Here is a 13,543-nt window from a genome sequence, read left to right as displayed (position 1 = left end):
AGGAGGAGGGAGGGGTGCCAAAGACAGCTGCACTTCCCCTGGTATTTGACAAAGAGCCTGTTGCTCCCAGAGCTGCTAACAAGGCAAGCTCCACCCTTTCTAATGCCACATAATTTTTCCAGGAAAATGTCCTCAGGCAGGGTCTGAGAAGACCACAGGAGAGCATTGTTGCAGTGGGGCAGAAGGCTGCAGCCTGCCAACAGCTCCTGACTGCCACCGCCCTGGCTGAGCGGAGTGAGCCCTCCCGTCACCCCAGTGTAACTCCAGGGATTGCAGTTCTCATGCCCCTCAGGACAAGAGATGATGCCCATTTCTTTGCTGAAACCAGTTCAACCAGATGTTCTAAATTCTTTGCTAGTTTTTCCCCGTAGAATTCCATTCTTTCAAATGTCCCCTGCTGAGGGGGAAAAAGCTCAAAAAGGGAAGCAATTCAATTTGCACTGGGAGTGTGTGCATGTGTGTGTGGAGACGAGAAAGAAGCAGCAAGACCAAGAGCTTTGCTTGTTTTTAAACGGACAGTTCCTTCAAACACTAATTATTTATTTGGCAGGTCTATATTAAGGTTTGTTATCACTGAAAAAGTGGCTGATATTTTGAGGGGGAGAAGAACATGCTGGGCAGATAAAACAACCTGCTAAACAGCTACTTCAGCACCTATATGCCAGATTTCCAAGTTACATATCAAGCCTGGAAATGCTGACCCTTGTAGACCCGAACACCTAATAGACTCATACTTTCCAGGTGCCAAGCACCTACTCCATAAAACTCAGATCTCTAAAGTGTATATAACTGTGAATCTAAAATGCAGAATTGCTTTGGAAAGTCTTCCCTGAATGTCATTTTTCTAATTTTAATTTACTATAAATGAGGCACATATTTTTGGGCAGAGGAAAAATGAAGTGGGGAGGTTTCATCAAGCAAAACACAAAATAAGCAAGTCACCATATTTTGTGGGAATTATTACATTTAAATAGATCTAATTACAAATCACAGGTTCTTTCAACAGTTGAGTTCCTGCTGCTTTCCTGGCACAAGAAACGTCCTTAGTAAAAGGGAGTGCTTAATGATTCCGATCTTTTATATAACACTTAATGATGATGTTGACTTGGATTTGGCTGATAATTCCTTACCTGAAGGCTTGAACGCAATTCTGCTTTTCTTGCCCTTGTTTACTTGTTTCAGGAAGGAATCTCTGAGCAAATCAGATGCTGTAACACGTTTACTAGGCTCAGGTTCAAAACACAGCAAAATAAAGGCCCTTGTTTCAGGGGACAGTGATTCTGGAATTTCAGGATGAATCTTAAACATCCCAACCTGGAAGTAAAACACAGATACAGATTATTTTTACGAAATCATTGTACTAAACAACTGCAAGGAGACCGTGGGCCAAAGCTTTCTTAGTATGATCTCTCACATCCTCGCTGACTCTTGTGCAAAAGCAGCAATCCAGGTACCCACATAGAACTGTGAAGTGACAAGCTCTGATCCTGGTTTACTTCATTGTAAACATGGCATGAATGTCCATGTGGTATTACAGAAATGTCAAGTTATGGATGTATCCAACCAATCTCGGGATCTGGACGTAATCCACACAAAGTGCTCCAAATGCTGCTTCTCCTACCAGCACTGAGAACTGCAATCCCTCCAGCTACTGCATACACTTCTCATCCCTGCCCAGTACCATGTCTCTCCACTGCTGACTCCTCCAGCACATTTGTGCCCAGGAATAGGAATAACTTCCTCCTCTAGCACCGACTGCCTGGGGCCTGCACCTGTTCTGCTCCCACCGCTGCCAAATTTCCATGTACGAATGCTCACAACGACCTTGCCAGAACCTGTCTCCACCCCCGGCACTCGGGCCAGATGCCTTTTGGTGTTATTTAACTGAAAATCACATCATGTCCAAAGGTTTAACAAGACCCCCTACTCTCTAAGTAATGAAAAACGTGCTTCTACAGGTTGCTCCCTAGGGATTTTTCCAGCTCCTTCACTGCTGCCTTATTCTCTAATGCCAATCTGGCATAAATGTGTGGAAGCAAGAGCTGTGTAGCACGTGTGCACTGTATGGCACGTATCTGGTCAGATTATGGCTTGTAGTCTCAGCATCTTTACATAAAACAGGCTCTGGAGAACAAACAGAAAGACAGTGGCCACAAGGGAGATAGTAGCCCAGCAGTTAAACAAGTGCCAGCTGCTTGCTAAAATGAAGAGTAGTTTAAATAATGTGGTTATACAGCTGCATTAACACACTGTGGCACCATTAGGCGCTCACAACAGTGGTTCAGCTTCAATGGAAGCTTCACTGGAAGCTGAAGCAAAAAATGCTGAGCAGTTGTGAGTTGTGCTTCTGTTCGAATGGCAGTACAGAATATAAAACGCTAATAACGCGTTAAGCCCTTCCAAACCATGACTCTAAGCACATTCAAAACTCAGTATTTCCTGCATGTAACATTTTTAATATATGCAACTTGCTGACCTCTGCAATTAAATTGATGTATTTAATAGAGAAACTGAATGAATAAACAAATAAATTGATGTTATGTCCTGCTGGCAGGATACAACATCTCTACATTTACCTTGTCTGATGGACTGTTTTTATCTGATTTGTAAAACCCCGTGTGCATTCTGGACAGTGCTTTATAAATGAGGTATCCAGTTTTACCACTTCAAAACGTCAGCTGGGCAAGATTTTTGCTTTGGAGCAGAGAGAGAAGACAGCCACCTGCTTGCTGTGCTCTGACAACTGCTCTTCGCATGCCTGTCTCTGTGGTCAGCCCAACTCCTCCTTGTGCACTCAGGACAGGCTCATACAGCCACCAAACAAAACCCAGGACAGTCCAAACGCAGACAAGGAAATCTGAATGCCTGTCTCTGATCTTATCTTAATCTCCACAGCTCAAGGGGAAAAAATTTTGTTGCAAGCATCCGGAAACTCCGTGGCAACCTTAATTTACTTTATCGCCGCTGAATGTCATTTGTTTGCGCTCCTTTCACGCAGAACCAGATGCACACACACTGTGCTCACAGATTAAACAGTAGATAATGGGCACTCATCCAGGAATTATTTTCAGTTCTCTGTTTCCTCTAGCCCCCTTTCTCTACTTAGTCCAACTCTTTGGTCATTTGCATTCTCCAGCTGACTGCACAGCCAGACTCAGACCTTCCTTCTCCTCACCTGTCCTATGCATGACAGAGTGTGTAGAGGGCAGGTGGGGAACTCAAAAGTTCAATATCTCAAGTTTTCCAGGCTTATTTTTACATGCCTGCCCAGTTGGCCTGCTTCACTCCTGGCTTCAAACCTATCTTCCAGCTTGCTTACTTCTATTACACAACAAAAAGAAAACACAGTTTGTAGTTTATGGTGCCCAGCAAGAAGCAGTTCAAGCAGGTCCCAGCAGAGCCAAGACACAGAAAACAAAAGCTTGACTGTAGCATGTTAACACAGTCTGCAATAACAATGCTAAAAGCTCTGTCACATCCTTGAAAAAGAAGGGCAAGGAATTTATTTTTAAAAATGCCAATTCTGAGACTTCAGAACACAGCTCTCTGGCCTGGAGATGCTTATGGGCAGGATGTGGGGACATGCACAATCCTGCCAGGCCTCTCACCTTGTGAGCCTGTGCAGAGCTCATCAAGCACCCAGAACTGAACCAGCGCTTCCTGACAATTCAATAAACTGTGCTGAAAAATAAGACATGTAACTCACCAAGCAATTCAACTATGTGCCAGATAGAGAAGATGAAAAGCCATCTGCTGGCAGAACCACATCTGACATTTACAGTGATGTGGAGGAAAGTCTCTTTCCGTGGCTCCTTCAGGAAAGCCTTAGTGAACCAAACCATGTTCACCCCGTCAGCTTCTTCTGAGGTAGTGTCAGAAATCAACAGCACCAAGGTGACATAGTATACCGTTGAAATAACTACATCGAAACCCATAACCGTTCCTTTATTTACATTTTAGCTGTGGTGCATGGGACAACTCACAGGCCTAGCGTGACGCACGGCGTTACATGCCATGCTGAATTGCAGCCCAGCTTACTATACTTATTGATAAAGATCAGATTTTGCTACCATGGTTCCAATAATACTTACACTTATGCTCACACAGTGACTTTAAGCAACATACACAAATAATTAACAATATTGATAATTTAAAGCAGCTTGCTGGATTATGGATATGGTATTTTCCCCATTATTAATAATGAAGACTCTGCAGCATAAGTCAAAACTTAAAGCACTTTACTAAAGGTTTATTGCAAGTCAGTGGAAGAACCAAAAATTTTCAGTCTGCATATTTGACACATTATCACATCATAGCTTTTATGCTACTGCTTTTTTTAGAGTTAGAACAAGCGTCTTTTTTCGAATACATTTATTATCAAAACTGTCTTAAGTACTCTCTTCTCAAGTGTAAATTTGTGCATTTGAAAACAGATATACTAAGAGAAACAAAGTACTAGAGGCGACAGTTTACCCAGGAGGTAGCTTTGATCCAAAGGACTTAGGATGTAAAATACAGAGTATTTCATTCCTTCAGTACTTTATCAGAAGTTCTGGAAAGTTAGCCCCCTGCTCCCTTCCACCACAGCTTCCTACCATGTTGCAGAGTCTGGGCCTTTGAAAGACAAGGCAAACAAATGCTCTGGGAGGCTTACAAAAAAAAAGACTTAAAGGAGCAGAAGTAACTTGGTTGTCATTATTAGAGAAACTAGTTGCCAAGAAGGAAACCATACACCAAGAGCAGGAGATGACAGAAGTAAGAGGGTAGAGAATATTAGTTTTCAGAAGTCTCCATTCATTTTTCAGGTTGTGGCTCTGAGTCATGACCTATTTCCTGCATAAAAATAAATTACTACCCCCTAGAGCAATACAGCTTAGAGCAGAGGACAATTGTTCAAGTGAGAGTTAAGAACACAGGTCAGACTGTGGCTTTGCGCAAAACAACCCACATAACAAAAAATTACTATCAGTTAAATTAATATTAAAAAAATAAGTTAGCATTTGAAAATTCATAAATTCTATGACATAAAAGCCGTACGTACTTTAAACATTGCTGCTTGAGGCTCTCCGAGTTCATGAAATGGAGGTTTGCCCGTGGCCATTTCAATAATAGTACAACCTAGCGACCAGATATCAGCTGGTGCACCGTATCCTCGTGGTCCTTTATCGATGATTTCTGGAGCCATGTACTGCAAGGTGCCTAGTCAGGACAAAAAGAACAGTGAAGTGTTATAGCCTTCGCTCTTATTAAAGAGAATTAACACACCACTAAGAAAGACAAAAATTGTCAAATGCAACCTGTGTAGCCAAAATATTTCATTTCCCATATCAGCACTGAAAACTAAACAGAAACTTATGTTTTAACATCTTTTCTACAAATTATCTCCTCCTCCCCCTTCTAATACAAGGCTTCAAACTGCCGAACGTATATTAACCACATAATCCAAATGCTTCCTCAGAATGTGAATTTATATCAAACAATTTTTGCAGACAGTAAACTGTAAAGACTATGGATGTAAGAGGTGATGAAAATCTGCAAAGTGACAGATAGTCTTCATGAGAATAATTTTTCTTATGTTTACACCTATAATGAGAACACTAATGACAGGGAATTTCAAAAAGTTAGTATTAAAAGAAGCTATTTTTGTGAATATAAGATAAAAAAGATAAGGATATTTAAAAAAAAATTCTCAAGTTTTACACAGAAACAATCAAGGTTGTAATCAAGATAAATCAATTACAGAATAACTAAAAAAATAAGGGAACCCATCATAATTGCGATTTCATGAAGTCTTTTGGATGTGCTTGGGATTTCCGACATCCAAGGTTATCAAAAAACACCTCAAACCAACCTTTCTAAAGCTGTATGTGTTGGCAAAATAAGATCTGCCTAAGCCTATAGTTGGCTCCTAACAGACAAATCTGAATGTCTCTAAAGTTTGCTTGCCGACAATCTGACTATAACACTAGTTATAATACCGAGAAACAAAAAGAAGAGTAAAAATGAAACAAAAGATGGTCAGTTTGGAATCACTGATATTCAATCACATACTACCGCAGCTAAGAGGAGGTCTCTGCAGGGAGACAGTCCACACCAACAGAAACCTATAGATGTTCTGAGTGTTTTGAACACTGCAGTACTTTCTCCACATGAATCCTTATCAACTCTGCTATAACATCTTGAAATTAAATTTTTCTTCTTAAGAATGCAATAAAATTACACTGTGCTAAAGCTGTGAACTAGTAACTAAAGGACATCTGGAGAAGATAAAAGGGATTGGATATTACTGTGTTCATCAAATGTGACTGCTGTAGAGTAAAAGTTCAAGCCACAGCTTTGCCCTCAGGCTGTGTGTCTTGAATGGAGGGATATAATGTTTAAATCACTAGCAATCTGATTCTTCAAATCATGTGATTGCATTACATAATGCCTAAAATCCACAGAATTTATGTACTGAGTTAAAGAACAAAACAAATTGCAAGAGATCTTTTAAGACCCTCTGGGCTATAGCTACCTGCTTACTGATTTTTAAATTCAAAATGAGCACTTGAGTAAAATACTTATTCTCATGGTAAATTACATCTCTGAGGCAGAAACAGGGCTACAAACATGCAAAAGAATAAAGAAGAAGGGCACAAGGAAAGATTTACCTCCTTTTACTATAGTATGGTGACTTTTCTTCAGATACCATTTCACCATATATCATCTCTAATAACAACTAGTTGCTAAAAACCCACTCAGGAGTACGTAAAACACAGGCAAAGACAGAATGAGTTTCCCTTAGTGTTTGCTCCAACTATAACAGCAATCAGCCATAATAATGGCTTCCTGGGCCAAAATTAAATTTTGGACTATGACTTTTCATAGCCACTAACGTCTTCAACTTTTACCTTATGGAAAGCCTTTATATATCTAAAGTTTTCAGAATATCCTGTAGAAATGAGAAGCACAGTATAGCTACACATCACACCACATGGTAGTGTTGTCCCAAAACCTGCAGTTTGTTCACCCTGTATGCAATATGCCAATCCACACACAGAGTGAAGGTTATTTTCTTTTATTACATATATGTGTATATATGGGTGCCTGTCTCAAGCCAGCACACCAAAGTTCCAAATCGACAATTATTTATACCCAAAATATTAACATATTCATTATTCTAATACATATACATTGTTATCTATTAAATGATTGGTTAAAATTTCTTTGCCTAGGATGCAAGTCAGAACGCTGCTCAGTTTCCTACTTCTCTTGTTCTCTTTTGAGTGGGTGGTATAATGAGGGTAGGTGGTCAATGATCAGTGGTCGCGATCTCCCCCTGTCAGAATTACTTTTCCTTTACCTTGGCAGTTCCAGGTTGTCCTCTCTGGTTTGCTGATCACACTTGGTATTTATCACCCAGGAAAACTTTGTTTATTAAATAAGTCACATTGTTTACTACAAATCACATTGCCAGGTGGTCTGCTATTCACTTTTCTATTCCAGGTAAATCATTAACTTGTTCTAAAGGACAGGGCTTTACAGAGGTTGATTTAACAGCACTGGTTATTAGGAAAATTTTTAACTATTTTCATTTCAGTGTAACAGCAGTGCATCTCTTTCCCATGGAGCGTAAGCACATTGAACCAGTCTAATAAAAATGGCAAGGACAAACATTGCAGGCAAAACCTGAAAATACTCTTTTCCAGATACCACAAGAGACCTGTACGTATTTGAGAACTATTCATCCAGTTGCACATGCAAAATGATTCATGAGAAAATTATTTGTTGAATAATTTCTTTGGAAAAAATGGTGAAACTCCTTAAAGGAATGCTTCAGAAGCCAGCATTTAATCAGCTCTGTTCAGACATACTGTCATTGATGTATCTATCTGTTGTAGCATAAAGCATAAACCGAAGAGACTGTTTCTTGTACCTCTTCATTCTTAACAAAACAGTGAAATGCTGCATTCATGGTTCCAAACTGGACAAACAATACTTTTTTTTTCTTTCTCTCTAAAGGACTCCTAACTTAACTTAATTGGATTCTAACTAAAATCTTTACAGATTTGCAGGAAATAGATTGTTTCAAATGTCTGCACTTGATGAGATGTTGAACTCATGAGATATTCATGCAGATATCATACGCCGTGTTCAGGTCATGATGTAACGTAGGCTCTGTTTCCAATTCACAAGCTTTGATAACAATGAGTAAAAAACACGCTTAGAAAGGTAAGTTATTTCAGAACTTTAATAATTTCATTTTCATGGCTTCCTTTGTAAGAAAGTCTGAGGAACTGCAGACTCACCACCAAAGAGGTAATGGGAAGCCTTGATTATCATTTAAATGGAGGTTGTTGTCTTCTGTCTGCCACACACACGACTGATGACTGTGTCTGTGTATCATTTACTTAAACTGCAGGGTGGTATGAGGCTTGTGATTTGTGATATCGGGCTATGCATATGGCCACATAACAAGTGAAAACACCATGTTATCTATACCTCTACTGATAAACGAATTGAGTAATTACATGATCATATATTCATTTTTCAATGTGGAGCTTCGGCTGTTACTCAGCAATTTATTTTCTCTGAATATTGCAAGTTTTTACTACCTTGTTGCATATGAAAAATTTTCTGTAACATATCAGCCTAGTATTTTAATGTAAACCATTCTTTTTACTGCTGCTCACACAAAGATAGTCAGTTGGTTGGGTTTTATAATTAATGCCTCAAAACTGAAAGTATTTATAAGTTTGTGCTTGGTTTTCTGCACTTTTAGACATATTTCAAGAAAGTGTGCATGCATAAGTTACATCCCTGGAAGTGTTCAAGGCCAGGTTGGATGAGGCTTTGGGCAACCTGGTGTAGTGGAGGGTTTCCCTGCTCATGGCAGGGGGGCTGGAACTAGATGATCTTTGAGGTCCCTTCCAACCCGAACCATTCTATGATTCTATGATAATATCAAGATTATTAAAGGAAAAAGTTGCTGTATCAAGTGTTTCCAGTGAAAAACACTTGGAAGAAAAACTATTATGCCACCACACTTCAGAAGTTAAAAAAAAAAAAAAGTAAAATGGAAGAAAATTACATTTAAAAAAAAAAAAGATAGCAAGCCTGTGTTTATGTTGATCACATTCCCATTCACTCTTCCCTGAAAATGGAACCCTCATTGTGTTTTCATCATAAATCCAAAGAGCCTCTTGGCTCTAACTCTAAATCTAGCATCAAAACCCTTATAAACTCTGCTAAATTAGTCTTACCTGTAAATGTTTCGGTGCATGGATTGATTCCTGCCAGCCGTTTCGAAGTACCAAAATCAGATATCTTTACCACACCGCTATAGGTGTTCACCAAAACATTATCACCCTGTGGTTTGGATGAGAGAGACAGAGAGGGAGCGGGGAGGTGAGACAGGTGACTACAGATTCCAAATCCCAATCTCAATACTCCTTCAAGTCTGCAGTTATCTTTTTAATATACCTTTCTACAATGGAATTTTCCTGGAGCACCAGAGAGAAGGGGTTGTTTTATTCTTTGCTTTTGTTTTAAGCTTCCAAGAAATCCTATTAAAAAATCTACTTCAGGTTAGAGTAAAACTAACTGAAGTAAATAAGATAAAAAGCAAATTACACAAGACACACTAAAGGAAAGTTTACCTTTATATCTCTATGTACAATCTGGTTCTCATGGAGATATGTAAGGCCTTCCAGAATCTGTTTGGTGTAAAATTTAATTGTAGGTTCTTTCATTGGGCCCCATTTAGATCTTAGGAGAGCTGAGAGGCTGCCTACAAGCATTAAGAAAAAAAACGTGTCAAGATAGCAAAATTCCCAAATTAACATGAACCATTTAAGTCTGGATTAAGCCTTTGCTCAACATCCCGATACAAGAGAAACACAGTATCTATAATTAAGCCAAATTCTTCCTAGATCCCTCAAAACAAATAATTTGCTGCTGCTCTTGAATGGTTATTTCTTTCTTGACAGCTCAGCTTCCACCTTCATGACAGGAATAAATGTTACGACAGGGCTGGACGCGTCTGCCTCGCTTCAGTCTAACAACTGTTGAGAATAGGACTAAGAGCCATTTAGCTCTTAATAAAATAAAGACTAAAGGTAACACTGTATGATGTTACACACTATTCTTCACGAACCACATGCATGGGCAAAGAGAAGCTGATTTACTTGAGGCAGAGAGGGGAGAAGAAAAATGGAAAGAGGCTTTTTCTTGCAAATACGGTCTTAACTTGTGGAAATACTCAGAGATAGAGGAAAGAAACCGAGTAATCCATGTTCAGAGTAGGAGATTGGTCATCCACACTTCCCTTACTTCTAATAAATCTGATTTTTTTTTTTAAATAACACAAATATTTTAATCATGAAGCAAAATACAGACAGTTTTGCTTTTTCTGCTTATAATAAACTAAGTGCAGTGAGTCTACTTAATGCCAGACAAATTCAGCTAAAGGGATTTTCAGTCCACACCAACAGCTTTCTAAAGTGAAGTTTTCTGAAAGAATCTTGCATAATCTGAGCAGTTGGTTCCTTTTTAAGACTGGCTGCAGAGTTTAAAATACTTGAATTGGCTCAATAATATCTTGACATTAGCAACTAATCACAGCACACTCTACTGCACATATATGAACAGGAAAAAAAGGTATGTAAACAACATCAGCTGATACTTTTAACAAGTGCAGGAAAACAAGTGGAAGTGTTGGTATAAACTCATCACTGCATCATACATGTCAGGGTGTCTCAGCTTTCAGGTGAGAAGGTCACAGGAATTCAAAAATTAAACTTCAGCATGTTGAAGGCCCCAGATGTATTTAATTACACTTTGAATGTTTGTGTCTGGCTCTTCCCTAGAAAATCTGAACTTTTTTTTTCCTGTTTTTTTTAATCTCTGTTTCTATTTTGCAAATTATATTCACACAAGAATTTAACGCTCATTCTAACACATCCTTGACACTGAAGAGCAAATAGCAAAAGGGAGATGGAAACATAACCTAGAGAGGATACAGAGAGACTTCACATCTTACAATGTAGAGAAGGTTAGAGGAGCAAAACTGGAAATTATGAACAAGGTATGCATATAACTTCTATCTCTAATCTACCTAGGAAATAACAGTGCTTTGTATATAGCACTTACAAAATAACACTTAATTGTTCAATCAGTGTTCCTGCTCAACAGAAAACTCATCCTAAAAGCTCCAGTCATCATTCAGATGCTCGGGCTAAATGGACTATACAGTTCTAACTGTACTATTTTTTAACACGAGTATTTGACACCAAATACTTTTAATGTCTTTTCTCTACTTTATGCTTATTACAGAAAAGGGAGAGGGTGCTGAGACTTGTACACTTCAAATCTATACTTTATATGAGAAGAATGCCACCTGTAGTTAATATCTCAACAGAAAAGCCACATACAGTGCACAAAAATATCATATCAAGTACACATCTATTTGCTTTCACTAAGTTCAAAGTCCCAACTGCTTTTGATTCCTTTGAGAGACTGAGCTCAGAATGATACAAACCTCCTGGCACCTGCTCCATAAAAATCTTAATGTATCCATCTTCTGAAACAGATCCAAGATACTGGACAATGTTCCGATGCTTTAAATATTTATGTAGTGCTATCTCTTCATGAAGAGGTTGAGAATACCTATTAAAAAAAAAAAATCAAGGAGTAACTCATCATGCAGGTAAAGGTTAAATGCTAGTTTGCAAACAGAATAGAATAGATTTTGGGGATACTGATCCAATTCTCAGCAAACATCTTGTCCATGACCTTCAAAATGCAGTGTGACTGGTTGAGTATTCAGAAAAAGTACAGAGGTAGATCTCAGAAGAACCCTCAAGGAGAAACATGCCCTCAAAGAATTTATACATGCCTTTCTTCTGTATAGTTACATAGTACTTGTCTTTGCATCTGAAACTCCTTTTATGCTTTTCCCTCTCCCCAAAAAGAAGGAGATACGACTGCAGCTTAAAATCCCAAATATGTCTTAGTCTATAATTTATGATATACATATAGATTATCAAACTGTCTTATGATATATATCATACCTTTTACAAAAAATAAAAAGTCCTTATTCTCAAAAGGGTACTGTTGAATACTAGGAGGAAATAACCGAATTTTAGTATACTGAGATTTTATAAACTAGCCACATAGAAATACATGCTAAAAAGAGCAAAGTTTTCAGCAAACAACCGCAGTTTCATTAGTAGTGTATATATAACAATAAACTAGGTCTTACCTGCTGTCTCTCTCAGGTATTTCTTTGATGGCTATTCGGACCTGATTGCTAAGGTCTCTTCCAGCATAAACTATTCCATAAGTACCTTTCCCTAGAACTACCCTGTCACCATTCTGATCATAATCATATTCATACTGCAAGCAGAAAAGAAAAACAAAGCAGTATAGAAATTATCACTAACGTTTGGCATTACAGAGAGCTTTAACAACTGTTGTGTACTGTACTGAGTTAGTACCGTACAGAGTAGTTACTGCAGTATAGCTCTAGTACAGCAGGTTGCCCACCAGCCTGGTACGTTATACAACTTGTAAAATCTCTATGTTACTTGCTTTACAAAACAATCTTCCTGGCATTAAAAATAAAAAATAAAATCACAGCATTAAACCAAGTTCAATGGAACAGTGCTGTCAAAAGAACACATTCAGGTGTCATCTCTAAGAATTGCTGTCAGAGCCTTTGGAATACATAAGTGTATGAAACCTAAACTATAATTTTGAAACCAATAGTTTAACAAATAGATAAAAGTGACATTCTCATTACTCTGGGTCGACACTGTTTTAAGACTTTAAACTCTCATTTGAGCTTGGCCACAGCATATTTACCTGATTATGGTTTCCAAAAAACAAAAAAACAACAACAAAAAAACCACAAAAAACCCTCATCTTTTCCAAGGATCATTAAATATATGAAGTGGTGGTTCCCACTGCTGCTGAAACATGCTGGGTCATATTGTCAGCTGGATAAGTCACTGCTGACTTCATTAAAGCTACACTAATTTACACCACCTCATGGTCTTGTCCCATATGGTGATCTTATCATGGAGCTCTTCTACTATAAAGGTCAGTGAAAAAGCCTATTGGTGAATGATGCTTAATGGAAGTACAACCCAGACACTAAAGCCGAATTTCTTATGGAAGTTGAGTTAAGAAGCACACCCCTGATTCAAATCAGGGAACTGATAAAGGATATTGAAAAAGTAGCTTTGCAAAGAGTTAAGGAATTTGACAGTTTCATAGTCTAGATGTTATTAGGAGTACATAGGTCTCCCCTAGTATCTTCCCATATCCGAAGAGGATGTCCCACATGGGAAAACTGCAGGGTATTCTCTGTGGCTTCATATGAATTCTCTATAAAAAAACCCACAAACCTTTTTGCAATGGCCATAACTATTGACATTTCTGTCAATGACCACTTTTTTCTGCTTCATCCAGTAAGGGGCTCTCATACAGAACGTAGCCTTGAGATCTATTTCCTTGAAGTGTCTTCCCAACTCGTATTGCAGCTCTGGTATTGCAATGTCCA

The 13,543-nt window shown here is 38.5% G+C and overlaps 1 protein-coding gene across 2 annotated transcripts in view; it reads right to left on the bottom strand.

The window, feature by feature from the left end:
- MAP3K15 (mitogen-activated protein kinase kinase kinase 15) overlaps nucleotides 1–13,543 on the bottom strand; it is a 93,705-nt gene that overhangs the window by 8,444 nt on the left and 71,718 nt on the right. For both annotated transcript variants that reach the window (XM_086608999.1, XM_086609006.1), the window contains 6 exons: nucleotides 12,242–12,375; nucleotides 11,519–11,646; nucleotides 9,639–9,769; nucleotides 9,243–9,348; nucleotides 5,042–5,199; nucleotides 1,131–1,314 (listed from right to left, as the gene is read on the bottom strand). In XM_086608999.1, coding sequence (XP_086465125.1) covers nucleotides 1,131–1,314; nucleotides 5,042–5,199; nucleotides 9,243–9,348; nucleotides 9,639–9,769; nucleotides 11,519–11,646; nucleotides 12,242–12,375 — 841 coding nt within the window. The remainder of the gene's footprint in view (nucleotides 1–1,130; nucleotides 1,315–5,041; nucleotides 5,200–9,242; nucleotides 9,349–9,638; nucleotides 9,770–11,518; nucleotides 11,647–12,241; nucleotides 12,376–13,543) is intronic.

This window comes from Tauraco erythrolophus, chromosome 1 (assembly GCF_009769465.1).
Source record: "Tauraco erythrolophus isolate bTauEry1 chromosome 1, bTauEry1.pri, whole genome shotgun sequence".
Lineage (NCBI taxonomy): Eukaryota > Metazoa > Chordata > Aves > Musophagiformes > Musophagidae > Tauraco > Tauraco erythrolophus.
Note: the sequence above shows the minus strand (reverse complement) of the source record. Positions and strands in the feature narration are given on the sequence as shown.